The sequence below is a fragment of the Corvus moneduloides genome, chromosome 4 (assembly GCF_009650955.1).
Source record: "Corvus moneduloides isolate bCorMon1 chromosome 4, bCorMon1.pri, whole genome shotgun sequence".
Lineage (NCBI taxonomy): Eukaryota > Metazoa > Chordata > Aves > Passeriformes > Corvidae > Corvus > Corvus moneduloides.
In genome coordinates, this window is record NC_045479.1 from 5,381,151 (window position 1) to 5,395,864 (window position 14,714).

The window sequence follows — 14,714 nt, forward strand, 5'->3', positions numbered from 1 at the left end:
AGAACTGCTTATTTAGACCAAAGAAAATTTGAAATATTTGTCCTATAATTTCTGTGTTTTTTCATGGATGCAAATTCTTAAGTTTTTTTTTTACTTTTCTCCAGTTGGGGAAATTTTTGCAGAAACAGTGCAGCTGTCATAACACTGTGAAGACAGCCAGAAGGGGTGACTCACAGCTTAAACAAGGTGAACTTCATCTTTGATTTCAGTTTCCTCTACAGACTGCTTCCATCTCCTACCACTAACTCTGGTGGTTTAGCTGCAGAATGGCAGGAGGTGGAAGATTTAGGCCCCAAAACACTTTCTTGAGTTGAAAAGGAAAGAGAGAGGAAATTCAATTGCTAATTATGCACGAGTACAAATCCAAGTGCAGGTAAATTGAATCAGCAGTGCTTCAATACTGTGCACTCCTCGTGGCTGGGCTCACAGGCACTTTTGATCCAGTCAGATATCATATAACCTTTAACAGCAGTTCTGTATGGTCCTTGAGTGCACCTCTGATAGAACAGATCCCTTTCCCTGTCAGCTGGTCATCATCCCCCACTAGTGCTAACATCCTTACCTGCTGGGCAGAGTATCCACCTGGAGGAAGGAGGAGTGTGTGTTTCAAAATGGTACCAGAGCATCACTCTCCAGATATGCAAACACAGACTATTGCCTAACACTTCATTAGCGGGGATTTTTTCCACGCTCCCGTTACTGCATGGAAACCCTTCTCCTTTCAGCAGCTGTTGCAGTAGCTTGTCTCCTTCAATGGAGTAATGAAGATAGAAATATTACCTCCTGCAGACCTTCTATTACTTGTCTCTTTGCCAGATGGCCAAAGGTGGACCTTTTTTCCCAGTCCCACTACTGCCCCTCCTATCTTGTAGGCCCAAGTACCGAGGACATAATTTCTATGAGGCATCAAGTCCTCTCTCCTGCTCAGAGATCATTTTCCCTCTCTTTTGATCCAAAGTCAAGGGACTTCAGGGCTCCCTACCCAGGCAACAGGTACAGGCCCTAATCAAACTCATTTAGAGCTCATCAAAGGAGGCAGGATATTAGGAACAAAAAGAGGACACATAGAAGTCCTCATACCATATTTAGCTGTGTACATAGAATGGCTGTAGGCCTCCAGTCATGCCCAAATATGGAACTAGAAGCCTAATCCTAGAAGATTTTATTTTTTTAATCTTGCAAGGAATGTTTGCTGGCTTGATTCCTTTAATTATGTGGCTCCCCAGGGGCAGTAAAGTTTTTAACTGCTGGGGACAATATCCATTGTTTTTAATCAAAGCTACTAAAACGATGCTTTGCAGAGAGGGTTATACTGCAGAACTGAAATACAGCTAAATGTCTGCATGTCTTAAGAATGCTTAAACACTAAAAGGACTTCTCCTGCTTCTCTGTTCATCCTTGGAAAAGGTCAGAAGGAAATGATCTTTTCTCCTTGCATCATGCCAGGCTTGTAATCTGCACAATAGAGAAGATGGGCTTACTGAAGAAGAAACGTGCCCAAGACTCTCTCCAGGGAAAATAGTCTCCTGGTAGGCTGAGCTTTAGTTATACTAAACAATGCGAAAATTTCTCCTGTGAGAAGACATAATTTGGCAGGAATCTCATCCTACAGATGTGAAGGGATTTGTCTCATGCTCTCATTCTTCCTTCAGTCCTACTGACTTACAGAAATTCTACTATAATCCCCTTCTATGGCACACGGATTGCTTTGCCCACAGGAGAGCATAGAGCTGTCCTCTTCCCACAGAGCACAGGTAGAGGAACGTGTTACAGACAAAAAAAATGTCTCATATTCCTTTGATTTAGTCAAAAGGCTCCTTCTGTGATACTAGGCATGCTGTATTTTGCTATGGCACAGCAATAGTCTAGGACTCCCCTTGAGGTTCCTGAGATCAACCCGCCACTGACCATTGTTTTGGAAACCAGAGAGTAGGAATAGAAATACAAATTTTAAAAAATAAACAGTAATAAAACATTTTCCTGGTACTGCTTACCCGCTAAGTACACCGAGAACCAAGTTAAGTACAAAAAATGACCCTATGATGATTAGTGTAACAAAATAGATCCAGGGCCAGTCCCTTCCTATGGCATCATTGACCTGGAAGAGTGGAATGATAATTAGTGAGACAAGCTCAGATTCTGAGCACTGCAAGGCTCCAGCCAAAGAGATCCCAAGTCACCAGCAGTAAGATTCTTCAATAGCCAGTTTTCTGGAAATTTATGACAGGCTGACATAAATAATTTTGAAGGCCCTGAGGTTGGATTTCTCTGTCAGAGAATAACACCGCTTTTGTTACCTGTATTGTTATTTGCAATATTTGAACATTTTGTCAAAGTATTTCAGAGATGATGTGAAGCTTCCTTGGATTCAGATTTTTAATCCCTCTGAAAGTATCCTGGTGACAGGGAAGAACCCTTATTATGGAGTCTTGCCCTGTAGCATTGGAAAAAGGACACCAAAACTGTCAGCTTACCCGCTCAACACACCAAGAACCAGATTTAGAACGAAAAAGGATCCAAAGATGACCAGACTGACAAAATACACCCATGGTAACTCATAGCCCATAGCGTCCTGCATCTGGAAAGACGAAGGAAAGTTAGAAGACAGAGAGGGAAAGCAGAAATGATTAGGCAAAGGAACAGATGGAAAGGTTTGTAAACAGAGCCTGTGGTTGGTTTACACATAATCACACCACGTGTTTCTGTGTGTCCTTTCTGATGTGACCATTCCTTTGATTGCTTTCTTCATCTACTTCCTCACAGTCAGTGCTTAATACAACTTAAAACATAACCATGTGCCATACTGGCACTTCCTCGGATGCTCAAAATTGTGGACTTACTTTTTGGAATTTACTTACAGCACCACGAAAGGTCCGCTCCATGACTTCTAAAGGTCGCTGCACACACATATGACCCTCTCCTGGCAGGGAAAATATTGCTAGTTTTTGGTAGGCACTGCCACAGTGTATTGCCAGATCACAGTTACTGCCCGTGTGTAGCACAGGTACCTCAGAGAGGAGCAGGTGGGAACTGGGGGCCAGCGCTGATCTTTCCCTGGCACCGCTCTGGGAATCTTCACCCTTTACCACAGTGAGGGCAGCAGCTTTGTTCTTTCTAGGAAGGGCTTTTCAAGGCCCACCACATTCTGACCTAGTCCAGTGCTTGCTAAAGCTTCCTCACAAACTTCTCTTGACTTGAAGGATGATTCACTTAGCAAAACATGATTCCTACACAATGGAATGCTAAGAGAATCTGAGACTGTAAACTGAATGGCATGGATTTCACACTACTACAAGCATCTGCACATGAAGCAGGGAGACTCATTTTAGCACCAGAATCTGTATTATATGAGATTCAATTCTAGCACATAATAAGATCTTGTATATATTCTGAAAGCATCTAGTACATAAGTGCTGTTTTATCTTGAAGTCTCCTTCAAAGTTCAAAATTTCGGAAATACCTTAATAGAATCTCACTTTCATAATGGTATCAAAAATACCAGAGTCCCTTCTTTACTCTTCATAAACACTTATCTTGGGATCCAGACGTGGCATCATTAAAGAAACAGATGGTGGTTAACATTTTCAGGAGCACTAAATTGATTTATAAACATAAACTGCAGACTTTAAAGTACCTAAAGGCATAAAGCAATCTACATTCCTTTGTTTTCCACTGCTCTGAAAATTTTATGTTGTTTTCTCTTTCCAGGAAAATGCTCTTTCCTTTGCAACCTAAACATTTGTTGGAATCACAGAAGAAATATCCTTCCGTACATGGGCAGCAAGACACACCTCAGCGGAGGTGATCTCACTCAAGATTTGTAACAACTCAGGAAAGGAATTTCAGACCTTCAGTAAGGCAAGGCAGGAGAGTAACACTAATATAATCAGTTCTTTGTGGATGGAAGTCCATTATCCATTTTTCTTCCAAAGTAGAGTCACTAAAGTTCTCATCTGGCAATAGTCCACAGTCAATGGACCAATCCAGAACTCCATCTCAGGGCTCCTTCATCTGTGACTGAAGTAGACTCATTAAAAAATAAGCTCAAAATCTGCCTCTGTGAAAACAGTTCATCAGCTCCTTCCTCACAGGATAAATACATTTGGTGGGCAGAAGAGTACTTGAGCTCCTATCATTCCCTAAGCATAATAAACATCTTCCCTTTTTATGGTTTTGCAGAATTTTTCAGTTAGTTTATAAATCATACTAATTATTCTTTATGCTTGCAAGCCACATTTCATCCCATGTGACCAAAAAGTAGATACCTCTACCTGCACATCAGGGTTTTAATGAGAACAAAACACCATCGAGTATAAAGATGGAAGCAAATATTCACCTGAGATCCCAGCTGGAAAATCAGGAAGGCAAAATGCAAATGCCCAAGTTGGAATTAAGTAAAGAAATGAGATTTAACACCCTCTCTCTCCTACAAAGAACACCAACATCTATATAAAGCAACCTGCACAAACAATGAGTATGGATGACTTTGAAAAACTGCCATAAGAATTTACCACTGTGGGCACAATGATGAATTGACATTCCTCTAACTATGATAGATGGTGATAAAAAAGCCTCAGCTGCATGGTATTTATCTATCATCAGTTTGGGATTTTTCTGTCAGCTGGGAAAGTCAGCTGGAAAAGTCCAACTTCTCAAAGCTGTGGTACAAGCGAATCCTAAAGAGCAAATGCCCAGGATGCCAGGTACAGAGGTCAAGTGCATGTCAGGAGAAGCACATGAAGGACTTTCTTCCCCAGCATGAAGAAATTTCCAGATGGCAAGAAGCTTCCAGCACGTCCTGGTAAAGTATATAAGTAGAAGATAGTGCACTCTGTTATTCCCAGTGCCTGCACAATTGCATAACAATTGTAGCAGCTAGCATCAGCACAAATCAGTCCTGTAAAACGGACCTGCGTTCTGCTGCAGCCGAGCATTGGGGACTTCTCAGACTGAAAATTTCAGAGGTCAGCTTTTCATCTCCTTTTTACTGCGCAGTTATATACGTAACAGAGAAGCTGAGGGGCAGAGGCAGAGAGAGCTGCTCAAGCACAGGGAAGCTGTCAGTATTTGGCAGACAGCTGAGTCCGTCTCTGTTGCTGGACTTCCCTGTGTTTGGTGCTATCATGTCATTTTTTTCCTTAGTAGCAGGTGAGATTATTCCATACACTGTGGGACTGTCCCACAGGTGACAGGAATGTATGTTATATGATCTCATAACGTTAAATATTTGGCAAACTATGTTAAAACCTCCCTGCAATAAGGAAATGTTGCACTGTGAGCTTACTGCTTGCTCCTGAAAAACAACTGCAGGAGAAATGCAGAGAAATAGGTTGTTTGGTGAAAGTTGGGGGGAAAAAAACTTACTCAAAACAGTAACAGCAAAGCCAGGAGTGTCACCATTTACTGAGCAGAGAAAATGAAGTCTGCAAGATATATTTTGTACTGTTGCCCCCATTGAACTGGAAATAGCTCGGTACTAGGTTACCTCTCTAGAACGAACAACTCCTGATACACAGCTCAGTTTTCTGGTGCCTGAGTGCAACACTTCTCCCTGGGTGCTTACTACTAACCCTAGGAATCCCAACAGAAAAGGTGGATCATCTTCTAAATTCGTGGCTCTGGACAAAGACTATCACATCAACCAGTGTAGGTCTGAATTATAACTTTCAGTCCAGGTGATTGCAACCTGATGCCAACTTTAGCAAGCATGGAACAACTGTTACGTCAGCTGGAAGCACAGGATCAGCGGGAATCTGCAGATTGTCATTTATGGAAATAATTCTGCTTTCTGAGTCAAACTGCCTGACCTTTCACAGCTCACATCTCACCACTTACATGTCACTATTCTCAACAGTGAGGAAGTTGGCACATTTCAGAGCATTCATGCATCATCTCTCAGAGATCTTGAAGATAAGGATTCCTTCTCATTATTATTTCCTACATACCCTCTCTGGCACTGTGGGGACATCATTTGGCTCATTATGCTTCAGCTTTCCAATCTACAAAGTGGGATACTACCTTGCCTCACTGGGTACTGTCAAAGAAACCACTCAGTTTCATGACAAAAAGAGGTCATTTCAGCCTATATGAGGTCTGTTGGAAGAGCTCTTTCTTTGCCAAGCATCCTTAATTGCTATTGTGCCTGTAGCGTTTCAGCAAAGGCTTTTCTCTCAATGGTACCTGTAATCACCTAGAAATAACACCAGGATTTTTAATTCTGCACTCTGCTGATCACAATTACTATCAGCAGTTTCAGCAGGGGCCAAGGAATAAAACTCTGCCTTTCTCAATCGACCTTTGTGCCTTTTTCTTCTGGTTCTTCAGAAGACACAGGTGAAGTCACATTGGTAAGGCCACAGGAGACATTCGTGCATTACTTGTTTAGTGGTTTTGTTTCTTTCCCAGGGATAACAGTCTGGCACATTTGCAAGTGTCTCATTTCTTACACAGGCAGACAATGTTAGAGGCACATAACCTATTAACATAGTGGCTGAGCATCACCAAGCACAGGCTTTCGGTCACTGAGTGGGAGGGGTAGACACAATTCACTGAATTCTGCTGACTTTACAATTCACACACTCACATCCTGACACTTTGTGGCAAACGTCTTTCAAAAATAGCAGAGGGTTACAGGAAAAGTTTAATCCATCAGAAAAGGGCAGCTGTCACTGGAAAACAGCAAGCTGAAGGAAAAAACATGAAATCTGCCTTATTCAGTGCACAGTGCTGGAGAGCTGCAGCTCAGTGGAAAACAAGTTAGGGCACCTGGGCTGGGCTTCTGTTCCTTGAATAAATTGCTAATTGACTTCTAACAACTATAGAATGTTGTGATAACATTTTTTAAATGCAAGTGCTACAAGTATTCTACAATGAAGTGTATAACCTTTCACAGAGTAACGTTCATTGAGAGGAGCAGCATATCCAATAAAATTAAAGGGCAGCAAATTCGGAAATTTTGCATAGAAGTGCTATTCTCTGCAGCCTGTCTGCAGAATTTACTGCCTCAGAAAACAACCTGGCCAAAAGTAATGGTTATGGCCAGCAGCAAGATCTCTAGCAGAAACCAAGTCCTTCCTGTAACAATCTGAAATTGGAGAATATTGGGAGCAGGAGACAGCAGAAAGAAGAGAACAATTGTCACTAAATGTCTCCTGCTCGAACATCTTTTTCAGGAGCAGTACTTAAGTGCCTTCATGACTTTTGGGATGTGTGGAAGTCATTTGCTCAGCTCAGCTCAAAGATGACATGGTAGGCTACCAGCAGGCAGAGCTCAGGGGATACATAAAGTGCCATTGATGTGAGATTGGGATATTTATCATTGATCAAAGAGGTTTTGATTGAAACATAAATTTTCCTTTTCCACCTCCTCTTTCCTTTTCTTCCCATGATTATTTGGGTGAACAAATTTCATTCATATATAACGTCATGGAACTAAAACTTTAGACTCTGCCTTTTTTTTTTTTTCCTTTTAATAGGATGATGCCCTGTTTTGCACTGTGAGGGAAAAATAGTCTCTGCTGTACTTTCCAAATGGAATTTGGGTACAACACCAATTATAATAAACAAAGGATGGAACTTTACCCTTCACAGCAATGGTTGAGTTGACAACATTAAAGAAAAAATATCCATATCATAGGCAGTAGGTAAACCCTACATCTCAGACAAGGGTCATGTGGCCTAGGAAGTAGAGTACTCCTACTCTTACACTATTTTCTTTGGCTTCCATTGTATCTTCATGATCATTAAAGCTTTTCTTTGCTTCTGAAACTTCACTAACTCAAATGATTTCCACTCATACAGTCAGGGAATAAAAAAGATGTCATAAATCCATGTGATCCTTCAGAAATAACCAAGGTACTGTGATTTTCCTACAAAGTGTCTGTATACATCTGTCCACTGAAGAAGCAAAACTTTGAAAGGTCTGCCTTCCCTCATGCTAGATGCATTGCCTCAGCAGAAACAGATGAAGAACAAAATATTCATCCCAAATGAGAAAAATTATATTGCTGCCAGCTCCTAAGAACATCCAACTAACAACTCTAACTGGTGACAGCAGGGTTTTTGAGGCTGCTCTGCAAACAAAAAAGAAATTTTGTTCAACAAAACAATACCTTCTGGTTAACTTCTCAACTGCAGACCTGCTTTGGACTTAAGAACCCTTGGCTCTCCAGTACTTTGAGTCTTTGCCTTGAAAGCTCTTGGTAGTTGTCAGAGGACTTGTGACGAGGAGGTTGGACTCCTGTCTTTCTCTCAACTTCTACTTAGAGATCTGAGACATCTGGGAATTGTCTCATTTGATCTTGCTCTTAACTTGTTGGTGGGTAATAGGATTGGGACTATTGAGACTGTGACACAAATAAATCAACCTTTAAATATGCAGAAATTTAGTGCTGTTAGCTCTGGTAATGAATCCAATGTTTTTATCTGATCTCTTAACTGTACTCTACTTATGTTACACTGGGGCTTTTAAATGTAATACTTGTGATAATTATATGAACTATGCAATTTTAAATGTATTGTAAACCTCACTGCTTTTAACAAGGAAATTGCTTATTATTATTCACCCTTTCTAACTTCTTCACAAAACTGTAAATGATTAAAAGAAGCCCCAGAAAGACATCAATGAGGTGACACACAATTAAGGTAGAGTGACTAGGGACACAGTACTAAAATTGACTTTCCCTGTATGATAGGCTCAATAAGCACTTTTTCCAACCGGTGGGGCAAACTGTGAGGGTGTTTCTTGACACTGAACTGTGCCATAAATCAAATCCCTCCTGATGGGACAGAATTCTCTAAAAGTCCTTGCAAGGAGTTTCAAAGATAAACCAAGACTTTTCCTGGAGTTTCAATGCTGCTGGATAGCTGTTTATTAAGTCTTATCAGAGGAACAGAGCCACCAGCCTGACCCAGGTACAGCACAGAGCACAGAAAAGCAGGAGAGGAGTCTCTAATTATCAAGATTTACACAGCCTTTTAAAGATCATTTAACCAATAGTTACTAAAAACGTGTATTGTTTTCACTTTCCTACCAATTATTCAGTAACACGGGCAGGAACTGCGGAATTCTCTATCCAGTCATTCCAAACTACTTTTACTGCAGAACATGGAGTAGTAGAAGAAGGAGAAGAAGGTTTAGAGAACAACAACAATCCTCCATTTTGATGTTTTTTACTCTTATCTATTTACTACAAAGAGAAGCCCAAAACCTCTAAATTTTTCACCCTGTGACAATCTTACATAGTAGTCTATCACCTAATTCCCACCACTGTATTTTCTAGTTCTTGCCTGATTGTTGGTAATTTTTTCCAAGGTTTGAAGCCAAAACAGTGCTGTTCAGGGGGGCAAGAACCCTTAAAAACAGGCAGAGAAATATTCTCAGCACTCTGGGTTCCTACATTTCTTTAGCACTGGAATCCTGCATATCCTGAATCTGCTGGTTTGTTTGGAGCCTGAATGGTGTGAAGCTGCTGCATGTCATGTCAATAAAGACATGAAAAAAAGAGTACTTTTACTTGATAAACTCCTGGTTGCTCTCCACATACGCTTCAAATGAGTCTATACATGCAACATATATCCATCTGACTTCACCATTCAGAAAAGCAGCAAGGAAAGGATCATATTTCCTATTACCCAGCACATACCCTAAAAAGTGGATTTAGTGCATTATTACGCTAAGGATACAGATTCCACCTTGCAGATCCTTCATTATTTAAAATCTAATTAGTTGTCTTTGCTTGGTTGGGTTTTAATCCAGCAATCATGTATGTGCATAATTTAAGGCAAATGAATAATTCCACTGAGGCCAATGGTCAATATCATTGTTGCCAGTGGAAATGAGCTGATATGCACAAGTGCTTTGCTTGAATAGGCTGGGGCACAGGACGGGGAGGAATGTATGATTAGGAGTTTATTTTCAGAAATTCCCTGGGAAAAAATTGAAGCCTAATGTACATAGTGACTAAAAAATTGACAAAAACATTTAAGCATTTCCATCTATAAATTCTAATGCGTCACAAAAAGTATTATCATCTTGTCAACCTGGAATAGTCTTTCAGATGTTCTGAGTCTTCAGGACAGCTGAAAAGGAGCAGGAATTTAAGGTCTCAGAGCTGACTCAAGGCAATAGGAGAGAGATGGTGGTAAAAAAATTACAAAACCTCCAAATTTTGTAAAAAGCAAAAATGTGAAAACTAAAATAAACTAGACTTACTTCTATTGACTTAGGAACAATGGCTTAAAATACAGGAAAGGCCCTCAGATGTCTTTGCTCTTTGGGTAGAATTCCTTGCTAAACATCAACACCCTAATAGTCTTAGAGGGACTCTAAGCCACAGCACTCCTTCAAACTGTTCCTAAACAGTCCACATTTTGCAGCTGGTGCTATCAGATGGGTGCAAAGAAGAGACCAGAGAGTTCAACCCAGCTTCAGTCTGAACAGATGACAGTCAAAGGAACAAGCAGCACTTGATCAGCTGGTCCTGTTTTGACAAACACACTTCTTTTATTTTGAAGTACTGAAGGAAAAAGGAAATTTTAAGCTGAGTTGTTTTCTACAAGCTCTTATTGTAAAGGCTCTACTTACTGTGTTACCTCGATGGAATTTTACAAATTCTCTATGTTCCTTCTCTAGGCACGTATAAACATTTATAATGTTTTTTTCAATGGCTTCATGACAAAGGCAAGGCAGAGCTGGGTGAAGACAAAGGCACAGGGATCATAAACCGGGGCAGAGAATGCTCCAGACACAGGTTATTCTGCTATACAGTCACTGTAGGATAAAAATGAATAATGTAGGCAAGATTCATCATATGTGGGCAGTAGGAAAAATAAGAGGACTCCTATGTGCAGCTTGGTTCCCCAGTCGTTCTGTATACTCTTTGGTGATGGAAAGAGCAAATTAAAATTCCACTCTGAGGCAGAAACATTGGCAATTTGTACAGAACTCTCTGCAGGAGCTAAATGGAGCCATTAACTGAGAAAGGACTGCCTTGATGAGGACAACAGAAACATCAAGATTAATTTGCAACAGAGAACCCTTGAGAAAGAATCAAAGAAACTGCAGCAATGGAGGATGATTCCAGAAGACAGAAGGGGAAGGTGGCAGACAGATCTGAGAACATGGAGTCTGCAGAGGTTGCTTCTTCACCCTTCCTGACAAAGACTGAAGATCTTCAAAGATCAAAGATGTTGCATCTGCTATAAATGTACACACTTTTATTTTGAAGTAAATATCTGCCCTGATATTTACTGCCCTGATACAGGTGAACCATAATTCATGGTTTATTAATTAAAAGCTTTCAGTGAGCTATAGTTCACTGCTATCCTGCCTGACATTCCTGACAAGAGGCTGAAGTCCCCAGAAGTGACCAAGCTTCCCCACACAGAGCTGTACAGAAGACAAATGGAAGCAGTGCTGGGGCTCAAGCTCCAGAGCCATGAGAGAACACACTCCTGCAGGAGATACACCTTTACTGGCTTGAGCTTCTCAGGGAGACTGTGCAAAGGCAGGAGTCCTGCAGGAGAGTCCTACCAGGTTGCTGCTGCCTGCTCAAGAGCAAGGCTAGAGCTGAGATCAGCTCTGCCTTAGAACCAGGTCATCTGCTTGGTGGCAAAGTGAAAACAAGAAAAATACCTCATATGAGCTTCTCTAAAGTTACACAGGAATGTCATTTTGCTGTTACATGGAGCAAGCTGTACTTGCTTTAGTTGCACACAGTTTGAGGGAAGTGCATTGCTACCACTAGAATTTGCCACATTTATTTTTCATAGCAGTACTGAGTCACATTTTCATCACTCATTTAATACAGGCCCCACCTTTCTAAGGATGTGCACATTCTATCAGCTGGGAAAGACTGTATAAAGTCAGAGAAACATAGAAAATACCAAACTTTCAGCTATCTAGTCCCAGATGACTGATACTGACTGTATGTTGTCACTGAGTCCTTCCACTGTGTTTTTTAGCTCTTAGTATATAACCACTGAACTCCACAACATTATTTCAGTCGTTAGTAAAGTTCCACATTCATATTTCATCTGTTTTTGGCTTGGGTGCACATTGTTTTCTCCAGTCTGATGTTCTTTACCAGACTGAGCTATTATGGAAAATACAAGGTCTCTGTCTGAGGGTAAGGAAGAGAATTACAGCTTGCATTCAAATACCAGCAGGTCAAAATGTCTGTGGCACACACTGGTTGAGCTGAACTGTTTTCCACTGCAGGTTATTTCTGTTGAAAATGCTTCCTGATCCCATACTTCTGCAGCACAGCAGTTTGTGATTGTTAGAGAGGTGGGGAATCATAGAACCATTAAGGCTGGAAAAGGCCTCTAAACATCAAGTCCAAGCACCAACCTGGCATCAACACCCTGTTCACCACTACAGGGGAAATACCGAACGTGTTTACCAGTGTCCTAGTTCAACCTATGACTTCAAATGGCCTTCACACGAGTTTACTGTACAACTCCAACAGATGGAAAAGGCCATTTAACTTCACACTCTTCAAAATAGAGGAAAAAAATGTTGGGCTCTCCTTTCACTTAAAAAAAACCCCAGCAGTGTTTTCACAAAGTTGCCACTTTTATTAGTGCTAGTAGTGTTCCAAAGGGACACACATTATCATGGCAAATCAGCTATCTGAAGAGTGGATTTGCTGACAAAATCTCAGCATATTAAATTTGGTTAGTACAACTACCCCTGGGAAATTTCTCTAGTCAGCTAGGGGAGGGGAAACAAAAATAATCAGGAAGCCACCATTTACACATCCTCCCATCCCACCTGTAATTTTGTGGTTTCTTGAGGAACTTCTCTGTTTTTCTGTGAAAACTGGAGGGTGCTACATATCTGTGCTACATATATCTGTTTGGCAATACAGGGATTCTGAACTCCCGCTAAAAACATCAGTTATACAGCAAGGGATGCTTACATCAAAGAAAAATTCTGAGCTCCAATAAAACTCTTGCTTTGCCACCTCACATGCTTTCTCCAGGCTTAAAATGTAGAAGAGAGAAAAAAAAAAATTGAATGCATTTCAATCCAGTTTAACGTGGAACATGTTAACCAAAAGTGAAATACTGAAATTCAATTACCACCAAGTGATAAAGCAACTCACACTCTAGAGTGTGCTGAAACTGCTGCACTTTGAGGATGTAAAAAATTCCCTCTAAGCTGTTCCCTCAGAAGTTAGTTGTTTTTTTTCAGTGGTGGCTCAGGTCAGTCTGTCTGCTCTGAAGCTGTCTGGGTCATACAGATCAGAGGGGAAAGAACAGGCTGTGCACTGACCCAGGCAAGCTCTTAAGGACACGAGGCCCAGACTGAGCAGGTCTTCAGGACTTTCCACAAACACATCCTGCAGTCTGCTGTGCCAAGCCCTTGCTCTTGATCCGTTCTGCTTGTTGTCGATATAGATGGCTGACAGACCCTCTTCCTTACTTCTTCGGTACTCAACAGCTGACACCAACAGTGACATTACCTTGGCCCGCACAGTTCTCTGCTATTCTTGGTTCCTGAACAGTAGATCTCCTTAGAGGAGGTTCATGCCATCAATCCACCTGCTGCATTCTGCCAAAGCCAGGGACCAGTCGAGGGACTATGAAGACTCTCCATTCTCTCATGTGACTGATTACACTGGTGCTTGTTGAGTGAATTTGTAATTTACAGAAATGCCATGAAGTGACCTCCAAAAATTGTTTGAACTTGTGTGACTTAGTCAGGATTTGAATTCAGAGCTCCAGAGCTAAAAGTCACAGAGCTTTATGTGAGGTGCCTGATTCCCACATAAGTGTGTACAACTATTTTTTTTCCCCCTTTAAAAGGAAAAGGTTGGGCTTTGAAAAAGTAGTGCAAGAGCCCAAAGGCTGTTTAGCCACAGTTCTTTCATTACAGCCACTGCAGCAGCTCCATCTCTTACTGCTACTCAGTTACCTAAAAACCTTTTCGTCCTTTAAAGTCTATGGAAATTCACTCCAAAAGAATAAAGTCCTCAATTCAAGTATAAAAATATCCCTTACAATGGTGGGTTACCAAACCTAAAAATTTCATTTCAAGGGCTATCCCTTCCTGTCTCTGTTTATTTTGTATTTACATTTGCATGGCTGATTATCCAGAAAGGATTTCCTGCCTGTATTACTGTATTGCTGTTTTATAAATGCTTCCATTTATCTCAGTGTGGCAAATTCTTCCACAGCTACATCAGAACAGTACTGATTGCTGCATGCACAGGAATATCCAGCACACACTATTCATTGATTTCCGTAGTCCACTGAGTCCTTGAAAATAAAGATTAAGAAAAACAGCACTGTAAGATGTAGATAATCACTACCTTCTTTAATAAGTGAAGGCAAGACTGTCAACTATTTTTTTGCACTTGATCAGTATAACCCAAGTTCCTCCATATCCAGTTCCCAATCTAGGAATCCTAGGAAAATTCTACATTTTAGATAATTCATCCAGTTTCCAGTTGTGGAATCACATCCAAAATTCTCAAATAAAATGTACAGTATCTAGAACTCCTAGCACACAGATAATAAACCTTCATCTGATAGGCACTCAGAGATATTGTAAAAGCACTAGAGGTTTGCTGGAGAAATTACTATCAAAGAGCCCGAATGAGGTGCAACTGTGTTCTTGACAGACAAGACTGCCCCTTCTCCTTCTCTTAGGAGTCTTGCAAACAACACCACATAGGCAAGATCAGCACAACGTCCTGCCTGATTTG

The 14,714-nt window shown here is 40.9% G+C and overlaps 1 protein-coding gene across 20 annotated transcripts in view; it reads right to left on the reverse strand.

Moving 5' to 3' along the window:
- CACNA1C (calcium voltage-gated channel subunit alpha1 C) overlaps positions 1–14,714 on the reverse strand; it is a 465,854-nt gene that overhangs the window by 144,523 nt on the left and 306,617 nt on the right. For 12 of the 20 annotated variants that reach the window (XM_032106990.1, XM_032106978.1, XM_032106993.1 and 9 more), the window contains exon 8: positions 1,995–2,098. In XM_032106990.1, the coding sequence (XP_031962881.1) occupies positions 1,995–2,098 (104 nt within the window). Of the gene's footprint in view, positions 1–1,994; positions 2,099–2,474; positions 2,579–14,714 lie in introns of all 20 variants that reach the window. The other 8 variants (XM_032106985.1, XM_032106974.1, XM_032106991.1 and 5 more) reach the window with 1 other exon arrangement.